General features: G+C 42.0%; 1 protein-coding gene across 3 annotated transcripts in view; it reads right to left on the bottom strand.

Annotated features, from left to right (window-relative positions):
* Positions 1 to 9,614: 9,614 nt before the first annotated feature.
* LMCD1 (LIM and cysteine rich domains 1) overlaps positions 9,615 to 22,304 on the bottom strand; it is a 68,931-nt gene continuing 56,241 nt past the window's right edge. For 2 of the 3 annotated variants that reach the window (XM_008049927.1, XM_008049924.1), the window contains 2 exons: positions 10,867 to 11,082; positions 9,615 to 10,281 (listed from right to left, as the gene is read on the bottom strand). In XM_008049927.1, the coding sequence (XP_008048118.1) occupies positions 10,123 to 10,281; positions 10,867 to 11,082 (375 nt within the window). In that variant the 3' untranslated portion in view covers positions 9,615 to 10,122. The remainder of the gene's footprint in view (positions 10,282 to 10,866; positions 11,083 to 22,304) is intronic. The other variant, XM_008049925.2, reaches the window with a different exon arrangement.

The raw sequence follows: 22,304 nt of genomic DNA on the forward strand, positions 1-22,304 counted from the left end.
AGACAGTTAACTTCTGCCCTCCGTTTAACTCAGAGAGGACAACACTGCATTGACCTTGAAAGACACAGTTGCATTTTAAAAATACTATTCTATAAGCCATACTTGGTATAAACAGAGGCCATGTTTTTCCCCCAGTTTGTCTAATCAGATAAGGCAGGGGTTGGCAAGCTTCAGCTCACTGGCCAAATCAGGCCCACCTCCTGTTTCTGTAAATAAAGCTCTATTGGAACACAGCCATGTCCAATTGTTGACATCTTGTCTATGTCTATTTCATCCTACAACAGCAGAGTTGAGTAGTTGCAACAGATCATGTGACCTGCAAAGTCTAAAATATTTACTATCTGACTTTTTATAGGAAAAGTTTGCTGAATTCTGGTCAGAAGCTATAGAGAGTGCAAACTGCCTGCCCAAAGGTCAGTTGTTGCCCAAAGGTATGTTTGAAAAAGTGAGCCATGCAAGCAGCTGAGCCCCTGCTGTTGGTACCTGGTCTGCTTTATGCATTTACCAAACTGCCTGGCTTATGGCTCCTTCAGGCACTGGGGTCTGATCCCTAACTTAGCAGATTAAGAAAGGGTGTTGGCTTGGAAGTGAGGAGACCGGCACTGTGTTCTTTGTTCTACCTTGAGCTTACCGTGTGATACTGATAAAGCTACTTTTACTCTCTGGCCCTCATTTTCCCTACTTCTCAGGTGAGGGGTCAGATAACCTGATCTCTAATCAGCCTTTTCAACTGTAATGTGCTCTGGCCTTGCTGCTTCAAGTGTGATTCTAAGAGACCAGCAACATTGGCATCACTGGGACCTGCATCACTGGTTCAGAGTCTGAATGTTAACAAACTCCCCAGGTGATTCTTACAAACACTCAGGTTTGAGAAGCCCTTCTCTAGTTTACCTTCTGTGAATGATGTTAGTGGTAAATGCTGGTCTCCACTTTCTAAATTGGAGGTCTTTGGAGATTTCAATTTCTGAGTTTTAGTGCTAAGTTGAGTTAGGTGAGACACAAAATGTATGCCTTTCTAGTATAATATTTCTCCCCTCTCTCCCAAGTAGTATCTTTGTGAGAACCATTGTGAGTCTGAGGGTCAATACAACCACTAGCCATTCTTAGAACATATACCGCACAAATATAGGAAGGCAATGCTTGGTTTTTAAATGGCAGATAGACTTCACCAGAAAAGAAAGAGTAGCTACATTCACAGTTGTGTATGTATGTGTGTGTACATCATGATGCTGAAATGTCTCACTTAGTGGGGAGGTAACATGAGGCATTTGCCAGGAGGTCTCAGAGATTAGAAGGAAGAAAATTCCTAAGCAATTTTGCCAAAGGATTTTAAGAAACATATACAAAATTAAAAAGATAAATTGTTTTGGCCAGGTACAGTGGCTCACACCCATAATCTCGGCAATTTGAGAGGGCGAGCTGGGAGAATCACTTGAGACTAGGAGTTTGAGACTAGCATGGGCAACACAGTGAGATTCTATCTCACAAAAAATAAAAAGTTAGCCAGGTGAGGTGGTGTGTGCTTATAGGATTGAGCCCAAGAGGTCAAGGCTGCAGTGAGCTATGATTGAGCTACTGCACTCTAGCTGGGATGACAGAGAGAGACCCTGCCTCAAGAAAAAAAGAACAAGGAAAAAATTATAACTGTTTCTAAGAGTAGAGGAGATTGTGTTTGAGTCATCTTTTTCCAGGGTTCACTGCAGGGTAATACAAATAACACAAGGCTAATAGCTAGTACGTACTGGGCACTTACTATGTGCCAGGAGCTAGTCTAAATTCTTTAACATTTAATTTTTAGGACCACTTTGTTAATAAAATGATCACTATCCACATTTTATAATGGAGAAGCTTGGGAACAAAGTGAAATGAAGGATCTAAGGTGCCACAGTTGAGTCAGGATTAGAATCAGAGACAATCTTACTCCTGAATTCATGCTGTGAAAGACAGTGCAATGCTGCCAGGTGTGCTGGATCTGTTTCATGAGTGAGTGGGAAAGACCAGACCTGCAATGCCTACTTGCCACGCGGTGAAGGGTGATACCTTGGAGAGGAACATAAACTGGGATTCTGCTATGATTCAGGCATGTTTGAAGAGATTGCTGTGCGCTTGTTGCTCTTCTCTGATAGGTTGTAACCCCTTCAGAACAAGAGCCATGTCTGCTTTGTCCACTATTGTATTTCCAAGGCCTCGCACAGCCTTGGGCATAGTAGGCGCTGAACAAATGCTTGGTGAATTGAATGAATAAAATACGAGGGGGATCCAAAAAAACCCAGAATTCTTTTTGTAGGACAGGCCCCTTGTAGTACACTTGGAATTTGTTCCTCCTGATCAGTCAACCAAAGTTTTTATCTTTGTTTTTAAGAATTTTGTGTCACAATTTGTGAAAGAAACGTCCCGAGTTGTGGCAAATGGGTGACTGGTTCTTCCATCATGACAATGCACTTGCACACACTGCACTGAGGTTCTGCAGTTTTTGACCAAAAAATGGCATGACCCCAGGGCTTTACCCTCCCTATTTATCCAATTTCTCCTCAGCAACTTTTTTTTTTGTTTCCTGGATGAAAAAAATCCTCAAAGGGAAACATTTTGTTGATGTGGAAGAGGTGAAACAAAAAAACAGCAGAAGCACTAAAAGGCATCAAAATTGATGAATTCAAAAACTGTTTTGAGCAGTGGAAAAAAAGGTCTTGATAGGGGTATAGCATCAAATGGAGAGCACTCTGGAAGTGAGTAGAGTCTAAACATGTGGAAAAAATACACAATTTTTAATAAGTAAATTCTAGTTTTTGGGGGGATTTCCCCTGTAGTCAGCTAGTGAGTGAGTTTCCCATTGTTTGGAAGATAAAACACAGAATCTGACATGAGTATAGTCTGGTCAAAGGCCAAATCAATCACATAGTCAGTTGAGACTTTAAGAACCTACAGGAACATCTAGAGGACTTCCTGGAGGAGGGAGAGCTTGTGCTAAGACTTGAAGGCAGAGGCAGCCGGAAAGGAGGTTTTTCAGGTGCAACCAAGAACTCAGTGTTTGCATCTTCTGACCCAAAATGTCACAGACACCTCCCCTGTGAACAAGGACTCCCCAATGTCCTGAACAGGCAAACACCTTCCTGCTTGGCTTGAGGCTTAGGCTGGCACACATTCTTCCCTCCAGTTTTGGCACCAAATGGTCCCCTTGTGGCGGCCAAGGTTGCTTGCCGTCTGCTCCTTCTCCCTGTCGCCTTATCAGCTGAAGATGAACTCCACAGAGCTCTCCTGTCAGCTGCAGCACAAACCATTTCCTTGTAGGGCAAAGGCTCAAGAGTCCTTGTAACAATATTTCATAATTTATATATTTGATTAAAAAACAGAACCTGTGCCAGCAGCCTGCATAATCTAACATATTGGGATCATTAGCTGCTTGTATCACTCTTCTATTTTAAAACGTTCCACATTTGAACTCATGGAAGTACATCCTTCACATTTATTAAACTTTTCGCATAAAAATGGGTTAGTAAGTCTCCATCGTTTTTTCACAGAATTAAAAAAAAAAAAGGCTACCATAAAACCCTTTAGACATTTCCTTCAGGGAATATCATTTTATTGAGGCCTTTTAAAGACATTTGTCTTATCTCGCCAGTAATTTAAAGCCAAGACAAATGAGAATCTTAGTGGTCTTATAATTACTTCAAGAGGAGCATTGCCACTTGGCTTCCCTCTTGGCTGTTCACGGCCTCCTTCCAGGCCTCCTGTGGGCCTCCACTCCCCAATCCTGTGACACAGTCCTAGCTTCTTGCGTTCCTGGGGTTGTTCTCTCACAGCTTCTCCAAAGTTGCCCCTTCTCTGCACCTTGTGCCTGTTGTTGTATCTACCTGGAACGCCCACCAGCTCTTTGCAAAGCTGAGTTATCGCTACTTTGCCCAGAAGGCTTTTTGCTTTCCACTTCCGGCTCCACTAGAGACCCTCTTTTTATAAAGGGGCCAGTTTCATGCGATTTGGGCGTGGTTGTCTTTTCTATCCCTCCCCCTCCCCACAGTGGTTGGCTGGTTGGTCCATGATCAATTGCCAGAGTGTTACAGGCCTCTGGGCACAGAGATTGGTCAAAGGCACATGACACAGGCTGGGCCTATCAAAGTCATTCCTGGAAAGCCCATCTTTTCTCATAGGGCTCACTGGCTCCAAGGATGAGAGTGCACTGGTGTCTATGCTTGTGGCCGCCTGGATGAGCCTGGCTAAGCATAAAGCCTGTATGGAGAAAAACAGAGGTGAGAGATGGAGAAAAGATGCAGTCTTCACTTGTAATTTGAACTACTGCATCCGGTTGTCCTTGAAGCTGGCATTTCTCTCGAACTTTCTGACTAGAAAATAGGTTCCAGAATTCAGATCCCCTCTCACCTTTGTTTTGTTGAGAGTGATTTGAATTGGACTTCTCTCCCTTGTGATGGGAGACCTGGATAATAGTTCTTCTGTCTGTGAGTCTAAACCCTTTCAGTCTTTTAAGAACCAGTATGGTACCAAAGTCAGAACAAAAGAACACTTTATGCTGATGCTTGCAGTTTCTACATTGGAGAACCGGGGGAATCAGAGCAAGTGATTATTTTGCTTTAAACTAGTGGACTTTGACAGAAGGCAAATACAGGTTGGAAAAAAAGGAGAAAACACACTTTTTCCTTCTATGGATCATCTCCAGTCTTGTCTGGCCTAAGGCAGAGAGAGATGTGCATGACCAACATCTATGTCATTTTATAGTCTCATCTTTCATGCCATTTTCTCATATTTGAAGCCAAACATTTGGAGCCAAAGTCTGATAACCCTGCGAGTCAAGCTCTTATGTCACTGTTGCTTGTGTCCCTATGGGACAGACGACTGGATATTGCTAAGACAGTAGACCTTAAATGTTCTCACCACAAAAGAATGATAGAATGTGATGTAATGTTAATTAGCTTGATTGAGCCATTCCACAATGTATACATCTAACAAAGCATTGTGTTATACACCATAAATAATGCAACTTTTATTAATGAAAAAAATTCAGATGAACTTGGATATGTAATGGCTTCAGAAATGCATAATTGACCCAAACTACAATGTGAAGCATCTTAGGTATCAATCCCGTTGTTTTGGGCCACAATTAACAAAATCCCTGCTAATGAAAATCCATATGTTGAGGAAATACATTAAACAACGAGGAGGAAATGGATCATTTGACATAAAGAATAAGGAAATCAACTGTCTCATGTAAGAAGTTCAGAGGTTAGTTCACTGTCTCTGTGACATAACCAAGGACCTAGGCTCTGTTTAACTCTTAGGTCCACCATCCTCAGTTTATTTGCTTGTCTCTTCAAGGTTCTAAGATGGTATCAGGACTTCTAACCTAACGACACCCAGTTTAAGAAGGAGGAATTCCTGGAAAAAAACTCGATTCCTAAACTGGAGCAGGAAAAACACAAGCTGAGTCTGGCACACTTTATTGTATGTTTATTGTGCAAGGCACTTAACTGTGTAAAATGTGTTCGAAGAGTGATGGGACATGTCAAAAAGACATAGCAACTAGCTTGAAGGGGTTTTCTGTGGCCAAACTTGGGACAATCTGAGCATTAAAATAAAAAAGAATAATAACAAATGATAAACAATTTAATACTATAAAAATCGATAACTCCAAACTGATATTAATTAATTAATTAATTAATGAGGAGAAGATAGAACTTTTCCTTATTGTAGGATGCTAACTAATAAACATCGAAGAAATGATTGAATTAGAAAAATCAGCATTTGGCAACTATCATGGTAATAGTTCAATCAAGAAACATCAATGAATACTAAGAACTAGTGGGTGGAATTTTAATGAGTAATAGAATATTGACATTGTCTCCAAGTACCTCCCCGCAAAATACTTATTAACTACAAAGGGAAAAAGAGTAACTTTACAATGGAAAATGTTGGCAGACACTAGCATAATCAAGTGTTCAAAATGAATATCAATACTAATGAAGCAAATAAAAATCCTGTACCATATGATTAGATGCAATGAAAAGAAAACAGCATCGTATCTGTGGTTTTTCTACTAAAAATGCATAATGAATCTAAATCTAATTATGGGGGAATGTGAGTTGATGGGCATTCAACTCAATAACTGGCATTTAATCTTCTAAGATGTCAAGGTCATGGATATTAAGGAAAAAAATCAAAGAAAACTTCAAATTGAAGACTAAAGAGAAAAGATAACTAAATGGAAAATGTGATCCTGGACTGGATGTTTTTGTTATAAAAGACATTATTGGGACGATTCATGACACTTCTGGATTGCATGATAGAAATGCATCAATGTTTTTGATGGTTGTATTGTGATTATGTAGGAGGATGCCCTTGTTTGTAGGATTTAGACACTAAAATATTCAAGGGTGTTGGGACGTTATGTCAGCAACACCTTCAAATGTTTCTTTGTCCTCTTCTTGTAACTTGTTTCCTACAGAATATCTCTTCATTAAGGAAGAAAAGTTTTCTAAGAGGGTCTCCAATGGATAAACCCATTGGTCTGCGAGGAGTCATATGCTCCTTCTCTAGCTGCAGAGGTGGCCGGGAAAGAGAGTTTATACAATGGGAAGTAGGCTATTCCCACAAGGAGGAAGAAAGTGGGAGGGGAGACTGGCAACATACAAGCAGCCAACAGTGTCAGCACAAGTCTGACAACTTTTTAGACTTGATCTTGGCCATTTCAGAATGCAGTGGTATCAATCAGTAAAGTGAACCAGTCAAGAACCCTCAGTTGTTTGCTCTTTCATGTAGTTGCCAGGATTTGGGGAAACAAAAAATGATAAGATTATCCTTCAAAAGTTTATAGGTGGAGTGTCTAACAAACAATTATAGCACAATTGGCCAGGAGTGGTGCCTCACAACAGTAATCTTATCACTTTGGGAGGCCAAGGTGGGAGGATTGCTTGAGACCAGCCTGAGCAACATAATGAGGCACTGTCTCTAGAAAAGTTAAAAAAAAAAATCACTGTAAGCCAGGGGTGTTATAAGCTCATAGAGAAAGGGCATCTGAAACACTCCAAGGGGAAGGCAAGGCCAGGGAAGTCTTCCTGGAGAGGGAGAGTGGCGGGAATGGCAGTCCCTCTTCCACCTGATTTGGGAATAAAATCATGCAAGAGTTAGCATTTTTAAAGCACACATCCTTCCATTCTGCTATGGAATTTTACTTAGTTATAGTGGTTCCATAGAAAAGACAGCAATTAAGTGCAATGTGGGGAATTACAGGAAAAGAAAACCACCCGAGCAATGACACAGAGGTAGGGAAGCACGGGACACGTCCAGGGACCGGAAAGCGGTGCACGTGGCTTCTGAAAGGGGACCATGAAGGAAGGTGGGTTGGGGCCAGGAAAAGTAAGAAACTTGATTGCAAAGTTTCAGTTTTCTTCTGTATGTGTCACAGGGAGCCCCCGGTAGTTCCTGCGGAGGTTCTGAGTGAGTCAGCTGGAAGCAGTATGTGGAGACAGTGAAAGGGAGACTCTTATTAGTCTGTGCATAAAACATTCTAGATGGGATATGACTTGGGGGATGGAAGGAAAGAGAGGCTGGAGAGAAAGAACCAGACTGAGTAATCCATCGGATACCAACGAGGGCTTGGGTGCTCCAAATGCCATTGATAGACATGAGAAAAGAGTGAACAGATTCTGGGTGGTGCCCTGCGGGGACCGTGGGTGATCATGCCCACCCATGATGGTGTGACCCAGTGGACAAAGTCAATCAGGCAGCATACTGGAATTTCAACAGAGATGAGATTATTTATCTGATAATCTCCCTGTTCAGCCATCTCCACCTCTGCTTAATCTGTTTGAAGTCTCTCTATGGCTCCTCGGATTACTTTTCTCTGTTGCCTTCAAAACTGGAGTGAACTAGCCCTTCCTGCCTCTCATGCCTCAGGGTCACCCTTCTCATGACGCTCTGTGCTCTTGCCATGTCATCTTCTTTCAGTCCTGTCTATGGGTCATGTTCACCACTGTATCCCCAACACCAATAAATAGGTGTTGAATAAACTAGTGTGGCTTCTACCACAGAGCCTTTGCACATGCCATTCATGTATCTATCTTTAATAATTGTCCTTTCCCTCAGAGTCGACCATCCTTTATACCTCTGTTCAAGTATCATGTTCCCAGAGGCACCTCTCTTGATATTCCTGACTAGGTCCAATTTATATGCTTTCTAGTAACATGAATCTCTCTAGTAACATGAATCTTTTATACCATCCACAGTAGCTGTAATTTTACATTGACTTGTGGGAGTATTTGCCTGAGACCATCTACCCCACAGACTGTGAAATCCGCAGGGGCAGGGGTCATTGTTCTTTTTGTGCATGCTATATCCCCTCTATTCAGCATGGGAATTGGAGCTCTGTTGCGCTCAGTGAATATTTGTGGAATAAACGAATGAATGATGAATGAGTGAATACTTCACTGGTGCTTCAGCGAAGGGTCAGAGAAGCAGGCTATGCCTGAGAAGCATCTTATGCCATGAATAGAATTTCAAGACAGAGTTGGCCATCAGGTCACCAGTCCATAAGCAGCAACAGCACTGGGGAGGGCTGGATCAAAGATCGGGAAATATAATTTCAGGGAAACAAAGGGTTCTAGGGCTAAAAAGACAATAAACCAAGTATAGGAAAGATTCAACTATCAGGGTGAGGACTTGGTTGCTAACTTGATAGGCAATGGGGAGCCAGGGGGGGTGGTGGTTGAAGGAAATGACCCCCTCAAAGCTTATCTTTGGGAAGGGGGCCATGACAGGTTAACCAAGGATGACTGGAGAGAGGAGCTGAAGCAGAAAGCCACCACCTTGGGAGGAGATAGCAGTTGCTTTGGGTAAACTTGTAAAGACACGAAAGGGGTATTGGAGGTAGGAGATAGTGAGAGCAAAATTGGAATGATGAAATTAAAGTAACTTGGCAGCAGACGGGGAAGTCTAAGAAAGAAAATCACTGATGACTGAACTGTGAGCTCCTAGGAATGATGTCTTTTTCATCCTTCTATCCCAAGTAGAAAAAGACATGTTTTTCTTAGAAATTGTGAGAAGGAAATTAGTTTGAGGGCTGAAAATGCTCAGAAAGATCATAAAAGGGAGACTAAATCTGGTCCAAAGACCTATTCTGTTTGACTCATTATCAAGTTGGCAACTTTAAAAATTGAGATTACTTATAAAAATCTCATAATTTAAAAAATCTGCCATATTGGTCACCACGTCCCATGTGACACCCATTGGTGGACTGGGTGGCCCGGTTTGGTGGTTCCCCAACATTGGTCTTATTCCCCAAAGGGTTCACGCATTACTTGCCTGGGCTCTGAAGGCACCTGAGGTAGGTCTCTGGCTAAAGAGAAGCTCATCAGTTCTCAGGAGGTCACTTTTTGGTGCACCATGATACATGACCCATATGTTACATCAGGGATTTGGGAGTATCTGGAATAAGGGGGATGGGAGGTGGGGTTCTGTCCTGAGGGCCTGCACGCCCAGTGGACGTCTGATGAGACACATTGAAGAAGCTCATCAACATTTTACAGTATTTTCTGCCAGCACTAAGATTCAGGGTCATTCAGGTCATGTTGCAAAATCACTGTCATGGTGTAAATAATTACATAAGGGTGTATGTGGAATTCACAAAACTTTTATTGATATGTTTATCATGCCAAAAAAGTTGTTTATTTAAAATTCAAATTCCACTTGAAAAAGAGGCAACAAGCGATAGTTAGGATCCCAGCCTGCTCTTGGAGGAGCTCCCATGTCCACAGAAAAGCAAGCACGCACGTTCTACAGCTATGTGATTGGATCACTCAGAATTGCATCCTGGGAAATTCCTCCTAGAGCTCCCTTGCAGGAGGTCATTGGTGCCATTGATTGGTTGTAGCTGGGAAACAACGACAAAAACAAGAGCTCCATCCTAAGACTTCTTAAAACATTTCTGGTTTCGAAACTACTGACCTTCAAGGATCTACCACCACCCAACCTAGAAAATATGCATATATATTTCCACTGGGAAAAAATAAAAGCACTGTTTACATTGTTGCTGGCTGTCACATCAGACCCTTAGGATGGCCTCAGAACCTGGCTTTCCTGGTGGGATCCTGGGGATTTTGGTTGTGGGTGGGCAGCCCTTCAGGAGCGTTTGGACTTGCTGCAAGTTGGGCACAGAAGCTGCCCCTTGGTGACAATGTACGCTCGGCCACTGAGCAGCTGCTCACAGCCTTCACAGACAAAGTGCTTTCGGTGCCAGGCCAGGTCTTCCACACGCTGGTAGTCCTCAGAGAATATTATCTGTGGAGGGGAGCAGAAGAAATGCATGACTCAGGTTCTGTCCCTAGGAAGAGGATGGTGGTTCATCCCATCTCATTCTTGTTTTAACTTTTAAATGACTCAGCGGTGGCTCATGCCTGTAATCCCAGCACTGTGAGAGGCAAGGCAGAAAGATCACTTGAACCCAGGAGTTCAAGACCAGCCTGGGCAACATAGCAAGACTCTATAAAACACAACAACTGCAAAATTTTATATAAAAAAATTAAATAAATGCCTCAGTGGAAAAATCTGACATAAATTTGAGGCAGTAAGTATAGTATTTGGTGAGGGTCATGGTTGCAGTTTAACTTCTCAGAAGGAAAAAGAAAAATATCTCCACCATAGGCAGATTTTGCTTATCCAGCATCTATGATCTTGGTCATAGGTGGGAGCTAGAAGCAGCTCTATTTTACTGATGGGCAATGGAAGCTGAGAGCTGCAGTAAGGCCAGTCCTCAGTTCCTATCTGTAGAACACATCACCAACAAAGTCACACTCCTGTTGGCCACTGGCAGTGTAGCAGGGAGGGTGCCCCCCTCCCACCCAGCCCACCTCACGAGGCTCCCACCTCATCGCAGCCAGAGCACCGGGGCCGCAGGCTCTCGCAGTAATGGCGGCCGCACCAGGGCGCACCGTTCTTCCAGAAGTAGATGAGGTCCACCAGCGGCTCGGAGCACTTGACACACACAAAGCAGGTGGGATGCCACTGCTTGTTGTAGCCCGCCCTGTCCGAGTAGACCACGGGGCTGTCAGTAGGGGCCACTCCCTTGCAGAGCTCACAGACCTGGAAGGATGGGGTGGTGGGGGTAGGGGGAGGGAAGGACAAAAGATACAAAGAAGTCAGGAGAGCACAGTAACACGAGTTCAAATCCCAGCTTCAGCCTCTCGACTTCTGGGTCACTATTCCTCTCTGTTACTCAGTTTTGTCATCTGCAAAGTGGAATGATAATAATGCCTACATGATAGGCATTTTGGGAGGACTAAATAAAGCTATTCATTTAGCACGGTAATTTTGTAAATTTTTTAATCTCTAGACCCTTTATACTCTTAAAAATTATTGAGACCCCCCCCACAAGCTTTTGTTCATGTGGGTAATAGCTATTGTTATTGACCATAAGAGAAATTAAAACTGAGAGAAATTTAAATACGTATTTATTTATTCATGTAAAATAATACTAAGCCTATAATACATTAACCACATATTTGCGTGTTTTGTTGTGTATGTATATTATTTTTGACTAAAAATAACTATATTCTCTAAAACAAAATTAACGAGAAGAAAGTTTTAAGTCTTTGTTTTAAATTTTTGCAAATCTCTTTAATGATTCACTTAAGATGGTTGGATGCCCAGGGCTGCTTCTGCATCTGTCTTTCATGTTATGCTGTTTTGGTTGAAATGCATAAGGAAAATCTGGCCTCACACTGATATAAAGTTGGAAAAGGAAGGGGAGGGGCATTCTAAAAACTTTTCCTGATAACTGGATAATCTCCATTGATACCACATCCAACTTTGACAGTGGCAGTTTCTCAGGTTGGTTGCAGTGTGAAATCTGAAGGCATCAATGAACCTCTCATACTTGGTTACATTAAGACCTGCTGGCCCCCTCTCTACTTGGAGTGGATCTTTCACCCAGGCATGATTGTTTTTTGATAAGAATTTTCTTTACATTGAGTAGTTTTATGTTCCAGAAAAAACGCAAAAATAGTACAGAGAATTGTTGTATATTCCACACAGTTTTTCTCTGTTCTTAGCATCTTGCATTACTGTGGTATATTTGTCACAATTAATTAACAAATACTGACATGTCATTATTAATAGAAGTCCAACTTTATTCAGATACTCATCACTTTTCCTTAATGTTCTTTTTCTATAGTAGGATCCCATCCAGGAGTTGCATTACATTTAGCTGTCATGTCTACTTGGACTCCTCTCGGCTGTGACAGTTTCTCAGACTTTGATTTGGCAGCCACGAAAGCTTTGAAGAGTATTGACCAAGTATTTTGTAGAATGTCCCTCAACTGGAGTTTGTCTGATGTTATTATTGAGATTACATGGGGAGGAAGATTGCAGAGGCAAACTGATATTCTCCTTACATCCTATCCAGGGTACATAGTATCACCATGATGTGTCACTCTTTGGGCTGCTCTACTCTGGTGTTTGTCAGATTCTCCACTGTAAGGTGACTCCTTTTCCCCCATTCCATACTGTCCTATTTGGAAGGAAGTCGCTATGCATTTAGCATGTCAAGTCTGCTCCACTCCCTCAAGGCTGAATTTACCTACTTAAATTATTTGGAACCCTTGCATGATTTCAATTTCACAGATTCCCCCAAAGGACTTTGAGAACCACGGACTGGTGCATAGTCTAGACTCAGTAAACATGAGCTACCATTGTTTCTGGAAGTCTGTGTGATCAGCTGACTTGTGTCTGTCTCCTCCACTATGTGATCAATTGCAGAGGGCAGAGAAAGGCTACTTGGTCGCTGCTTCTACCCAGGAACCTCTATGGGGCCCAGTACACACAAACTCCCCATCAGTAGTTGCTGATGAGAGGAGTGTTTCATCCTGTCACGGTGCCTTTGTGCTTGTTGTTCAGGATGCTTGGTACATTGTTCTTACTTCTGTTTGCCTGGTTAACTCCCTTTCATTCTTCAAATCTCGGACTTAAATATCTTTTGTTCTGGGAAAACTTCTCTGACCCCACTCCAGAGGCAATCAAACCCGTGTTAAAGCGTCTCCTCATCTCTCTCTTTGTACAGTTGTTTGATGTGTACTCTCCATGCTGGATGGAAGCACCCTAGAAGCAGGAGCCGCATGTGATTATGCTTGCCTTCACATACACCCAGTACCTGCCTGGAATATGGCAGATGACCCGTGAATGTTTGGAGGCCTCCTCTGCCCTCCAGCCTCATACTTCCTACCTAGGCGACAACAGGTGAGTGTGGAGTGTGGGAATCGCTAGCGGATGGTGCACATGCCTGCATCTCAGCTCTTGGGAACTTTTGGGTACACTCTTGCCTTTCAGTGAAGTTTACTGAGTACTTGCTATATGCCAGGCCCTGGGCTAGGTGCTGCGGATACAGCAGTAACTCAGATGGATATAGCCCGAGCCCTTAGGGAAACTATTGGGGTAGGGGGTGGCAGACAATAAATATGTAAACAAACAGATGAGATAACCACAGAATGTGATAAGTACTGTGAGCACAATCACAGGGCAAGGGAATGGAGAGTGGGAGACCTGGGGGTGGGTGGCAGTGGCCATTTCAGCAGGAGAGGCTTCTCCAAGAGATGAGAGGTTAGGAGTCAGCCACATCCCTACTTGATCCTCACAGCAATCCTCTGGGTGAGGCAGGTACACAAGGAATACAGTCATTTTATAGATGAGAAAAGTGAGGCTCAGTGAGACAAAATAGCATGTTCAGGGGCACATCCAAGAAACAGAGCTGGGATTCAAATTTTGGCCCATGGATTCTACGGGAACTGAGCTAGATCTGGTGGGGAAGCGGAAGTCAGAGAATTGTCTGAAGAGCTGGGAGGGCCCCCGGCAGAGGGCCCTCTGGCATGGCAAAGGGGCAGCATGCCCAATGGCTAGAGTTGGAAACAGCTTCCCCAGGGAACCTCTCAGCAGTTGATGCAGCCAACCTCTGGCTGTCTCCAGTCTTCTTTCCATCTGGGTCTTTCTTATCTGTTGTTTACTACCAGTGACATTCTCACCGACCGGCTCAGGGACCACAACAAGGTGGAACTCAAGTCATGTCATTCCTTCACTTTAGTTCCAAAAAGGACTACATGGAAAGAGTGAGCATGCCTGGGAGAACCGAATTGTAACAGCTCAAGAGTTCTCTCTTCTGCAGAAAGAGTATCTACATGTTCATTCATTCATTCAGGTATTATCTGTCACATTTTTATAATCTGCCCATTCTCATTCTCTAAAGAATGAAAACTTGACATTCTCTATCTATAAAACATTTTGAGCCTGTGGGTTCGAGACCTGCCTGGGAAACTTGGCGAGACCTCATCTCTACAATAAAATAAAAAAAATTAGCGCGCGCCTGTAGTTCCGGCTACTTGGAAGGCTGAGGCAGAAGGATCGCCAGAGTCCAGCAAGTTGAGGCTGCAGTGGCCGGGAGCAGCCACTGCACTCCAGTCTGGGTGACAGAGTGAGACTCTAACTCAAAAAACAAACAAACAAAAACATTCTGGGCTAATTTGGAGTTATCCCCTGCTCCTCTAATCTCCAAGGAAGAAGAAGAAGGTGATGATGATGTGTCATGTCCTTAGGATGTCTTATTACTAATGCCCCTTACCCAAACCTGAGTGTTATTTCCCCTTCTTGAACTATTTCTCTGTTAGGAAAATCATTAATTTCTCTTCTCGAGATAGCAAAATTGAGGTTCAGAGAGATTCAGTGATTTGCTCCATAACACACGGCTGATGGGAGACAAAGCAAGGATTTGAACAAAGGCCAATCTGACTCTAAAGTCAAAGTTCTTTCTCCTATCTCTTGTGGCCTTGAGATTCAGCATCAGCAAATTACAGCCGTGGCCAAACCTGGCCACTGCCCGTTCTTACAAGACCCATGGGAATAAAAAATTGATTTTAAATTTGCCCCTATTTTTTAGGAGAAGTGTGTTCTCCTAAAAAATAATTTCACTTTCTCCTTAGTAGACCCATACTAAAACAAAAAACAAACAAACAAAAACCTCCTGTGCTAAATTATCATTATATTCTGAATTTCATCAATGAAAACCTCATGGAAATCTATTTTCTCTCTTGTTAGATAAAGTGCTTTCATGCTAATCCTTGATTTTGACTCTTGGTTCACAACTCCTAAAATATTTACCACCTGGCCCTCTGCAGAAAATGTTTTTTGACCCAGGCTTTAGATGATAATTTAAACTTACCAAACACCAAATATGAGTCAGCCAAAACAAAAATATTATTGCTTTTCCATGTAAAGATGGGGAAGCAGATGTTGAGAGTCTGAACACTGACTAGTCTTAACTTATATACTCTACATACTTAATACGCTCTTGTGTATTGAAGAGGAAATAAAAAATAGTGAAAATCAGGAAAATAAAACCAAATGGCAAAGAATGTCCATGTGCTGATAATTTCCGAGCATCATAGTTGTTGAATGAATGTCTATATAAGGAATATGTTTGGATAAGTATATATCTTGACTGGATCTTGACTGGCTGATAATGTTCCTCAGAACTTGCTAGATTTGTGGTTTCAGTTACTCCCACAAGAATGAATGGAGTGTGTCTTCCACCAAAATCAAAGGTTTGTTCTCTTCACATAACTGAGTCTCAGCCTGCCTGGAGCTCATCAGAAGGTCAAAACCAAAAACAAGTGATGAATCAACATCCATTTATTTTCACCATCCCTTCAGTGTAGCTGGGAATTGCAAACTATTTGGCCAGGGCTGTTTGAGTACAAAATGAGTTTTCTGGCTGTTTGGCTTCTAAGTTTTACAAAATGCAATCTCTAGTCATTTCCCACTCACGCAGAAGGGACTTACTGTTGATCCACCAAACTACACCCAGTTGGCTACCACCCATGATATATTAGCAACTCCCAACTATAAATTCCCAGATGTTGCTTAACATAGAAGCATCATCTCCTTCTGATGATCCATAGAAGAAAATAGAGGGCTATAAGTTTAGAAAGGCAATTTGGGGTGAACATGGGTGACTCCGAGCCCAGGTTATGCGTTGAAACTTCACTCTGGAGGCAATAGAGAGCCGTTACTGGTGAAGAGTATAGTGTTCTGATCTGGGGATAACTCTGACAGCAGCATGGAGGAAGGAAAAGAGATTTGTGTTCACAAAGGTTGGTTTCAACTTTCTCACCTGTTTGAAAGTGCTTTGTACATAGTGATCATAAACGTAATTAAATACATCAACAGATTTAAAAACAAAACCCACATGATTATATCATTAGACACAGAAAAAACTTTTGATAAAATCCAGCAACCCTTCTTCATAAAAACCCTTGAACATCTAGGCATAGATGGAACATACCTCAAAATAGTAAGAGCCATCTGTGAGAAACCCACAGCCAGCATACTGCTAAACAGACAGAAATTGGAACTATTTCCTCTGAAAACGGGAACAAGACAAGGATGCCCACTCTCACCCCTCTTTTTTCTCTTTTTCTTTATTTTAAAGATGTGGGGTACAATTCAGGGTTAGGTATACAAATGTTCTTTTATGCAGGTACCCTTGTTGATGAGGTGTGCCCCTCCTTCCCCTGGCAGTTTCCCTCAACTGCCAATCCCACTCCCCCTCCCTTGGCAGTTTCCCACTACTGCAAATCCCTTTTGATAGTATTAATGATAATAGTTCAATGTCTGCTTATGAGTGAGAACATATGGTACTCTCTTCTTTTTTTCTGTGATAGATCACTGAATATGATAGACTCTAAATTCATCCAAGTTGCTGCAAATTCCATATTTGTCCTTCTTTATGGTTGCATAATATTCCATTGTGTATAAGTACCACATTTAAAAAATCCAGTTTAGCTTCAATGGACAGCATGATTGGTTCCATATTTTTGCTATTGTGAATAGAGCTGCAACAAACATGCATGTGCAGGTATCTTTTTGGTATAATGACTTGAGTTCCTCTGGGTATATTCCCAATAGGGGGTTTGCTGGGCCATATGGAAGGTCAGTTTCTAGTCCAACTCATCTTTGACAAAGCCTCCAACAACCACTGAGGAGAGGAGAAACCCATTCAGCAAATGGTGCTGGGAAAACTGACTGACCATGCAGAAGATTGAAACAGGACCTCTACCTATCATCATACATAAAAATTAACTGTAAATGGATCAAAGACCTAAATGTAAAACCTCAAACTATAAGAATCTTAAACACCTTTATTGAAACGAACTGGGAACCAATCCCTGATTAAAACCCCAAGTACCCATGTCATAAGAGATAAGATAGACAAGTGGGGCCTCACCAAACTGAAAAACTTCTGCAAAGCAAAAGAAACCATCAACAGAGCTGGGAGAAAGCCCACAGAATGGAAAAAAAAATTTGCCAATTGTATATCTGACAAAGGCCTAATATCTAAGATCTACAAGGAACTCAAATGTACTGAAAGGAAAAAAACAAACAGCCCCATTAAAAATTGGGCAAAAGACATGAATGAATAGACACTTCTCAAAAGCAGATATACGGGCAGCCAACAGACACATGAAAAAGTGCTCAGCCTCACTAAACATCAGAGAAATGTAAATCAAAACCATATTGAGATACCACCTAACTTCAATAAGAATGGCCATCATTAAGAAAACAACAACAGATGCTGGCGAGGATGCGGAGAAAGAGGAATGCTTCTACACTGCTGGTGGGAGTGCAAATTAGTACAACCTCTTTGAAAGACGGTGTGGTAATTCTTCCTTTTCAACATAGTTTTGGAAGTCCAAACTAGAGCAATCAGAAAAGAAAAAAAAGATTAGGGGTATCCAAATAGGCAAAGAGGAAGTTAAGTTATCCCTCTTTGCAGACGACATGATTCTATACCTCGAAAACCCAAGAGGAGCTGTCAAAAACCTCCTGACAGAAGACTTTGGCAAAGTCTCAGTGTATAAAATTGATGTGCAAAAGACAATGGCATTTCTATACGCCAACAATAAACAAACAGAAACCCAAATAAAAAGTACAATCCTATTCACAATAGCCACACACAAAAATGAAATACCCTTGGCATCTTCCTAACCAGAGACATGAAAGACCTTTACAGTGAAAACTACAAAACACTGCTCAAAGAAATCAAAGATGACACAAACAAATGGAAAAATATTCCATGCTCATGGATAGAAAGAATCAACATTGTTAAGATGTCCATTCTACCCAAGGCAATCTATAGATTTAATGCAATACCCATTAAATTACCAGGAGCATACTTCTCAGACCGGGAAACGACAATACAGGAATTCATATGGAAACATAAATGACCACAAATAGACAAAACAATCCTCATCAAAAAACAACAAAAACAAAAAAAAATAAAACACAAAACAAAGCAAAAAAGAAAGCAGGATGTATCACACTCCCAGACTTTAAACTTTATTATAAAGCTACAATAATCAAAACAGCCTGGTATTGGTACAAAAACAGGCATATAGACCAATGGAACAGGATAGAGATTCCAAAAACAAAACCTCAATTTCTCAACCAATTAATCTTTGACAAAGCCTCTACCACCAACCACTGGGGAAAGGAGAGAAAACTTATTCAGTAAATAGTGCTAGGAAAACTGACCACATGCAGAAGATTGAAACAAGACCCCTACCTATCACCATATACAAAAATCAACTCTAAATGGATCAAAGACCTAAATGTAAAACCTCAAACTATAAGAACCTTAGGAAATGCAGGAGACACCCTTATGGAATTTGGAACTGGTAACCAATTCCTGATCAAAACCCCAAGTGCTCATGGCATAAGAGATAAGATAGACAAGTGGGACCTCATCAAACTAACACACTTTTGCAAAGCCAAAGAAACCAGCAAGAGAGCAGACTGGGAACCTACGGACTGGGAAAAAATATTTACCAACTGTAGTCTGACAAATGCCTAATATCTAGGATCTACAAGGAACTCAATTGTGCCAAAAAGAGAAAAAAACAGTGCCCCATTACAAAGTGAGCAAAAGATATGAATAGACACTTTTCAAAAGAAGACATACGAGCAGCCAACAGATACATTAAAAAAAAGCTCAGCCTCACTAGTCATTAAAGAAACGCAAATTAAAACCACACTGAGATACCACCTAACTCCAGTCAGGATAGCCACCTTCAGTAACTCAAAAAACAACAGATGCTGGAGTGGATGTGGGTAAAAGGGAACACTTCTATACTGTTGTTGGGAGTGTAAACTACAGCCTCTGTGGAAAACAGTGTGGCAATTCCTGAAAGATCTAAAAATCAACCTTCCATTTGACCCCACAATCCCTCTACTGAGAATATACCCGGAGAAACTCAAATCACTCTATGAGAAAGATATCTACACACATATGTTTATTGCAGCATTATTCACAATAGCAAAAACATGGAACCAACTGTGTTGCTTCTCGAAAAAGGACTGGCTAAAAAAAAAAAATGTGGTACTTATACATGATGGAATATTATGCAGCCATAAAAAAGACCAAAATTATGAACTTCACAGCAACTTGGATGGACTTAGAGTCTATAATACTGAGTGATCTGTCACAGAAACAAAGAACTCAGTATCACATGTTCTCACTTATAAGTGGACCTTGATCAATTATCCTAATACTATAAGAAAAAGCTTGGTAGTAGTGGGAAACTCTTGGGGGTGTGGGATTGGCAGTAGTGGGAATCTGCTGGGGGAGGGAGGGCACACCTCATCAACAAGGGTACCTGCATACTGAACATTTGTATACCTAACCCTGAATTGTACCCCACATCTTAAAAATAAAAAAAGAAAGTGCTTTGTCGAGTCCCTCTCTGAAGAGTTTCTCTTCTCTCACTGATCTCCCTAGCATCCCTGGCTCTTGGCCCTGTTACTACCAGTAGCCAGTCCTTTCAAGCAAACAGTGTCACTATCATTTTATGAAAATAAGATGTCCAGGTAAGGAACCTGTTTACATGTATCAGAAAGCAATATCTTTTTCTTGTCTCTGAGCTATATTCTGTGTCCTTTCCTAGTTGTCTTAAAGGGTTGGATATCTGAGGTTGTCCTGGGTCTGTCAGCCTGCTTTCCCCTCTGCCACCAGAGACAGGCTGCCAACCAGGAGTCAGAATGCCCAGCTTGCTTGAGTCCTATCATCCTGGTCCTGTATCTCTGCACAAACTTAATCTCTACCACAATTCTTGGTACTGAAGTTTACAATTTCTAAATTGAAATGGATGGTTGAGAAGGGAGACACCAAGTCAGGCTGCTTGGGTTCATAGCTGTGTGATCTTGGTCAAGTTACCTAACTTCTTTGTGCCTCAGTTTTGCACCTGTCAAATGGAGATAGCAATAATAGCAACATCATAGGTTTGTTGCATGGTTTAAATGAGATAATGGAATTTTTGTACTTTATAAGGGATCAAAAATGACTAGCTAGGCCAAGCATGGTAGCTCATGTCTGTAATCCCAGCACTTTGGGAGGCTGAGGCAGGAGGATTGTTTGAGCCCAGGAATTTGGGACCAGTCTAGGCAACACAGCGAGACCTCATCTCTACAAAATATCAAAACAAATTTTAAAAATCAGCTGGTTTGGTGGTGTGCACCTGTAGTCCCAGCTACTTAGGAGGCTGAGGTGGGAGGATCATCTGAGCCCAGAAGGTCAAAGCTATGGTGAGCTGTGGTCATGCCACTGCACTCCATCTGAGTGACAGAAAGAGACCTTGACTCAAACAAACAAACAAACAAACAAACAAAAACATAACAAAAAAGATGAGCTAAAATCTCCTGTTTTCCTTACCCCAATCCTCCTTGTAGGCTAGAAACCTAAGTCTCAGAGGGGCTTAATCACTTTCCTAAGATGACAAGGATGTGTTGAAGACAGGTTTGAGGGCCTAGATTTTTTTCCATGACACCACAAGCGTGTAGACCAGCAGGAAACTATTCCTCCTACAATGAGTTTTGTTTTTTCCCATGTCAATTCTGTCCATCTGTATAAGGTCAGAGAATCGAGTTGTACGAGCTTTTTCATCCTTTGGCACTACCCTAGATCCAGCTATGCTCAGTCCCCAGCTCAGAGGGCATGCTCCTCTCCCTCTCTGACACCACCCCCTAAGACAGTGGCTCTCAAGCCTGGGCCTGACTCAGAATTCACTAGAAGGCTTGTTAAAACTGATTACTGCTGCCTGTCCGCATCTACCCACAGTGTCTGATTCAATAGGTCTGGGAGAATCACAAGATTTTGCAAGTTCCCAGGGAATGCTGGTGAGGTTAGGGGGCCATACTTGGAGAACCACTGTCATAGAGTGTCTAAAAATGACCTTACATGTTAAGTTCAGCAAAAATGACAACATCAGCTGGGTTTAGTTACAACAAATGCCAATCTGAATTCCCAGAATGTTTAAATTCTAGACTATGTTTAAGAAAGTCCAATGTGGTCATTCTCAGGCTACTTCCCTGGTTAAGAAGGCAGTGTGGTCTAGTGAAAGTTCTTTGGGACTCTGGTAAAAGGTATGTAGGGGAATAATTTGTCATTAGCACATCAGCTGGTTCTTGTTCGTGTTCCCAGCTATCTAAAATGGGAGCCCTGCTCATAAGGATGTTTCCAGCATTCACAATGTGACCTTGTTTGCAAATTATTGTCCCCCCGAGGGAGGAGGTGTGGAATAAACCTTTCAGAAGTAGAACAAATATGAAGTTTCTCCCTCTGCCAGTAAAGTTTCGCCCTGTTCCTTGTTCAAATGGTGCCAGATTCTTAATTTTTTAAAAAAGGGACTGAAATGAAAGATTTTTGAATCTTCTGTACTTGGGGTCATTACAACTTGTGAACACCTGCTTTGAGAAAGCTGAGGAACATTGTAGATTCAACTGCTTCAAAAGCTAAGACCCCGTAGAGTTGTGAGGTTTCCTTAGTTGTGGTATGTAAATCATGACTTCAAACTCTTGAACACTCTTCCAGCTAGCATGGGGCTTAATTCCCTTTCCTTGAATAAGGTCCCACCTTAGTGACTTCATCCTGTAAAACAGAATGTGGCAGAAGTGATGCTGTATGACTTCTTAGGCAGTCAAAAAGGCAGTATAACTTTCCTCGGGACTCGCTCTCTCTCAGAATACAGATCTTGGGAGCCCTGAGCTGAGGGGCAAAAAGTCCTAGTATCCTGAAGCTTCTTTGCTAGGGTGGCCATGTGGAGAAACCACACAGAGATACAGGGAGCGTTCCTTAAAGGCTCGGCTGGTCCAGCCACAGTTACATTTGTCTTTCCAGTATCCAGACCAAAAATATTAGTGAATGAGCTTCAGATGATCCCAGCCCCGGCCTGTGAGTTGATCTCAGTGATGCTGAGTGGACAGAAGCGAGC

This window comes from Carlito syrichta, unplaced genomic scaffold (genome assembly GCF_000164805.1).
Source record: "Carlito syrichta isolate Samal-C Ts95f unplaced genomic scaffold, Tarsius_syrichta-2.0.1 Scaffold139895, whole genome shotgun sequence".
Lineage (NCBI taxonomy): Eukaryota > Metazoa > Chordata > Mammalia > Primates > Tarsiidae > Carlito > Carlito syrichta.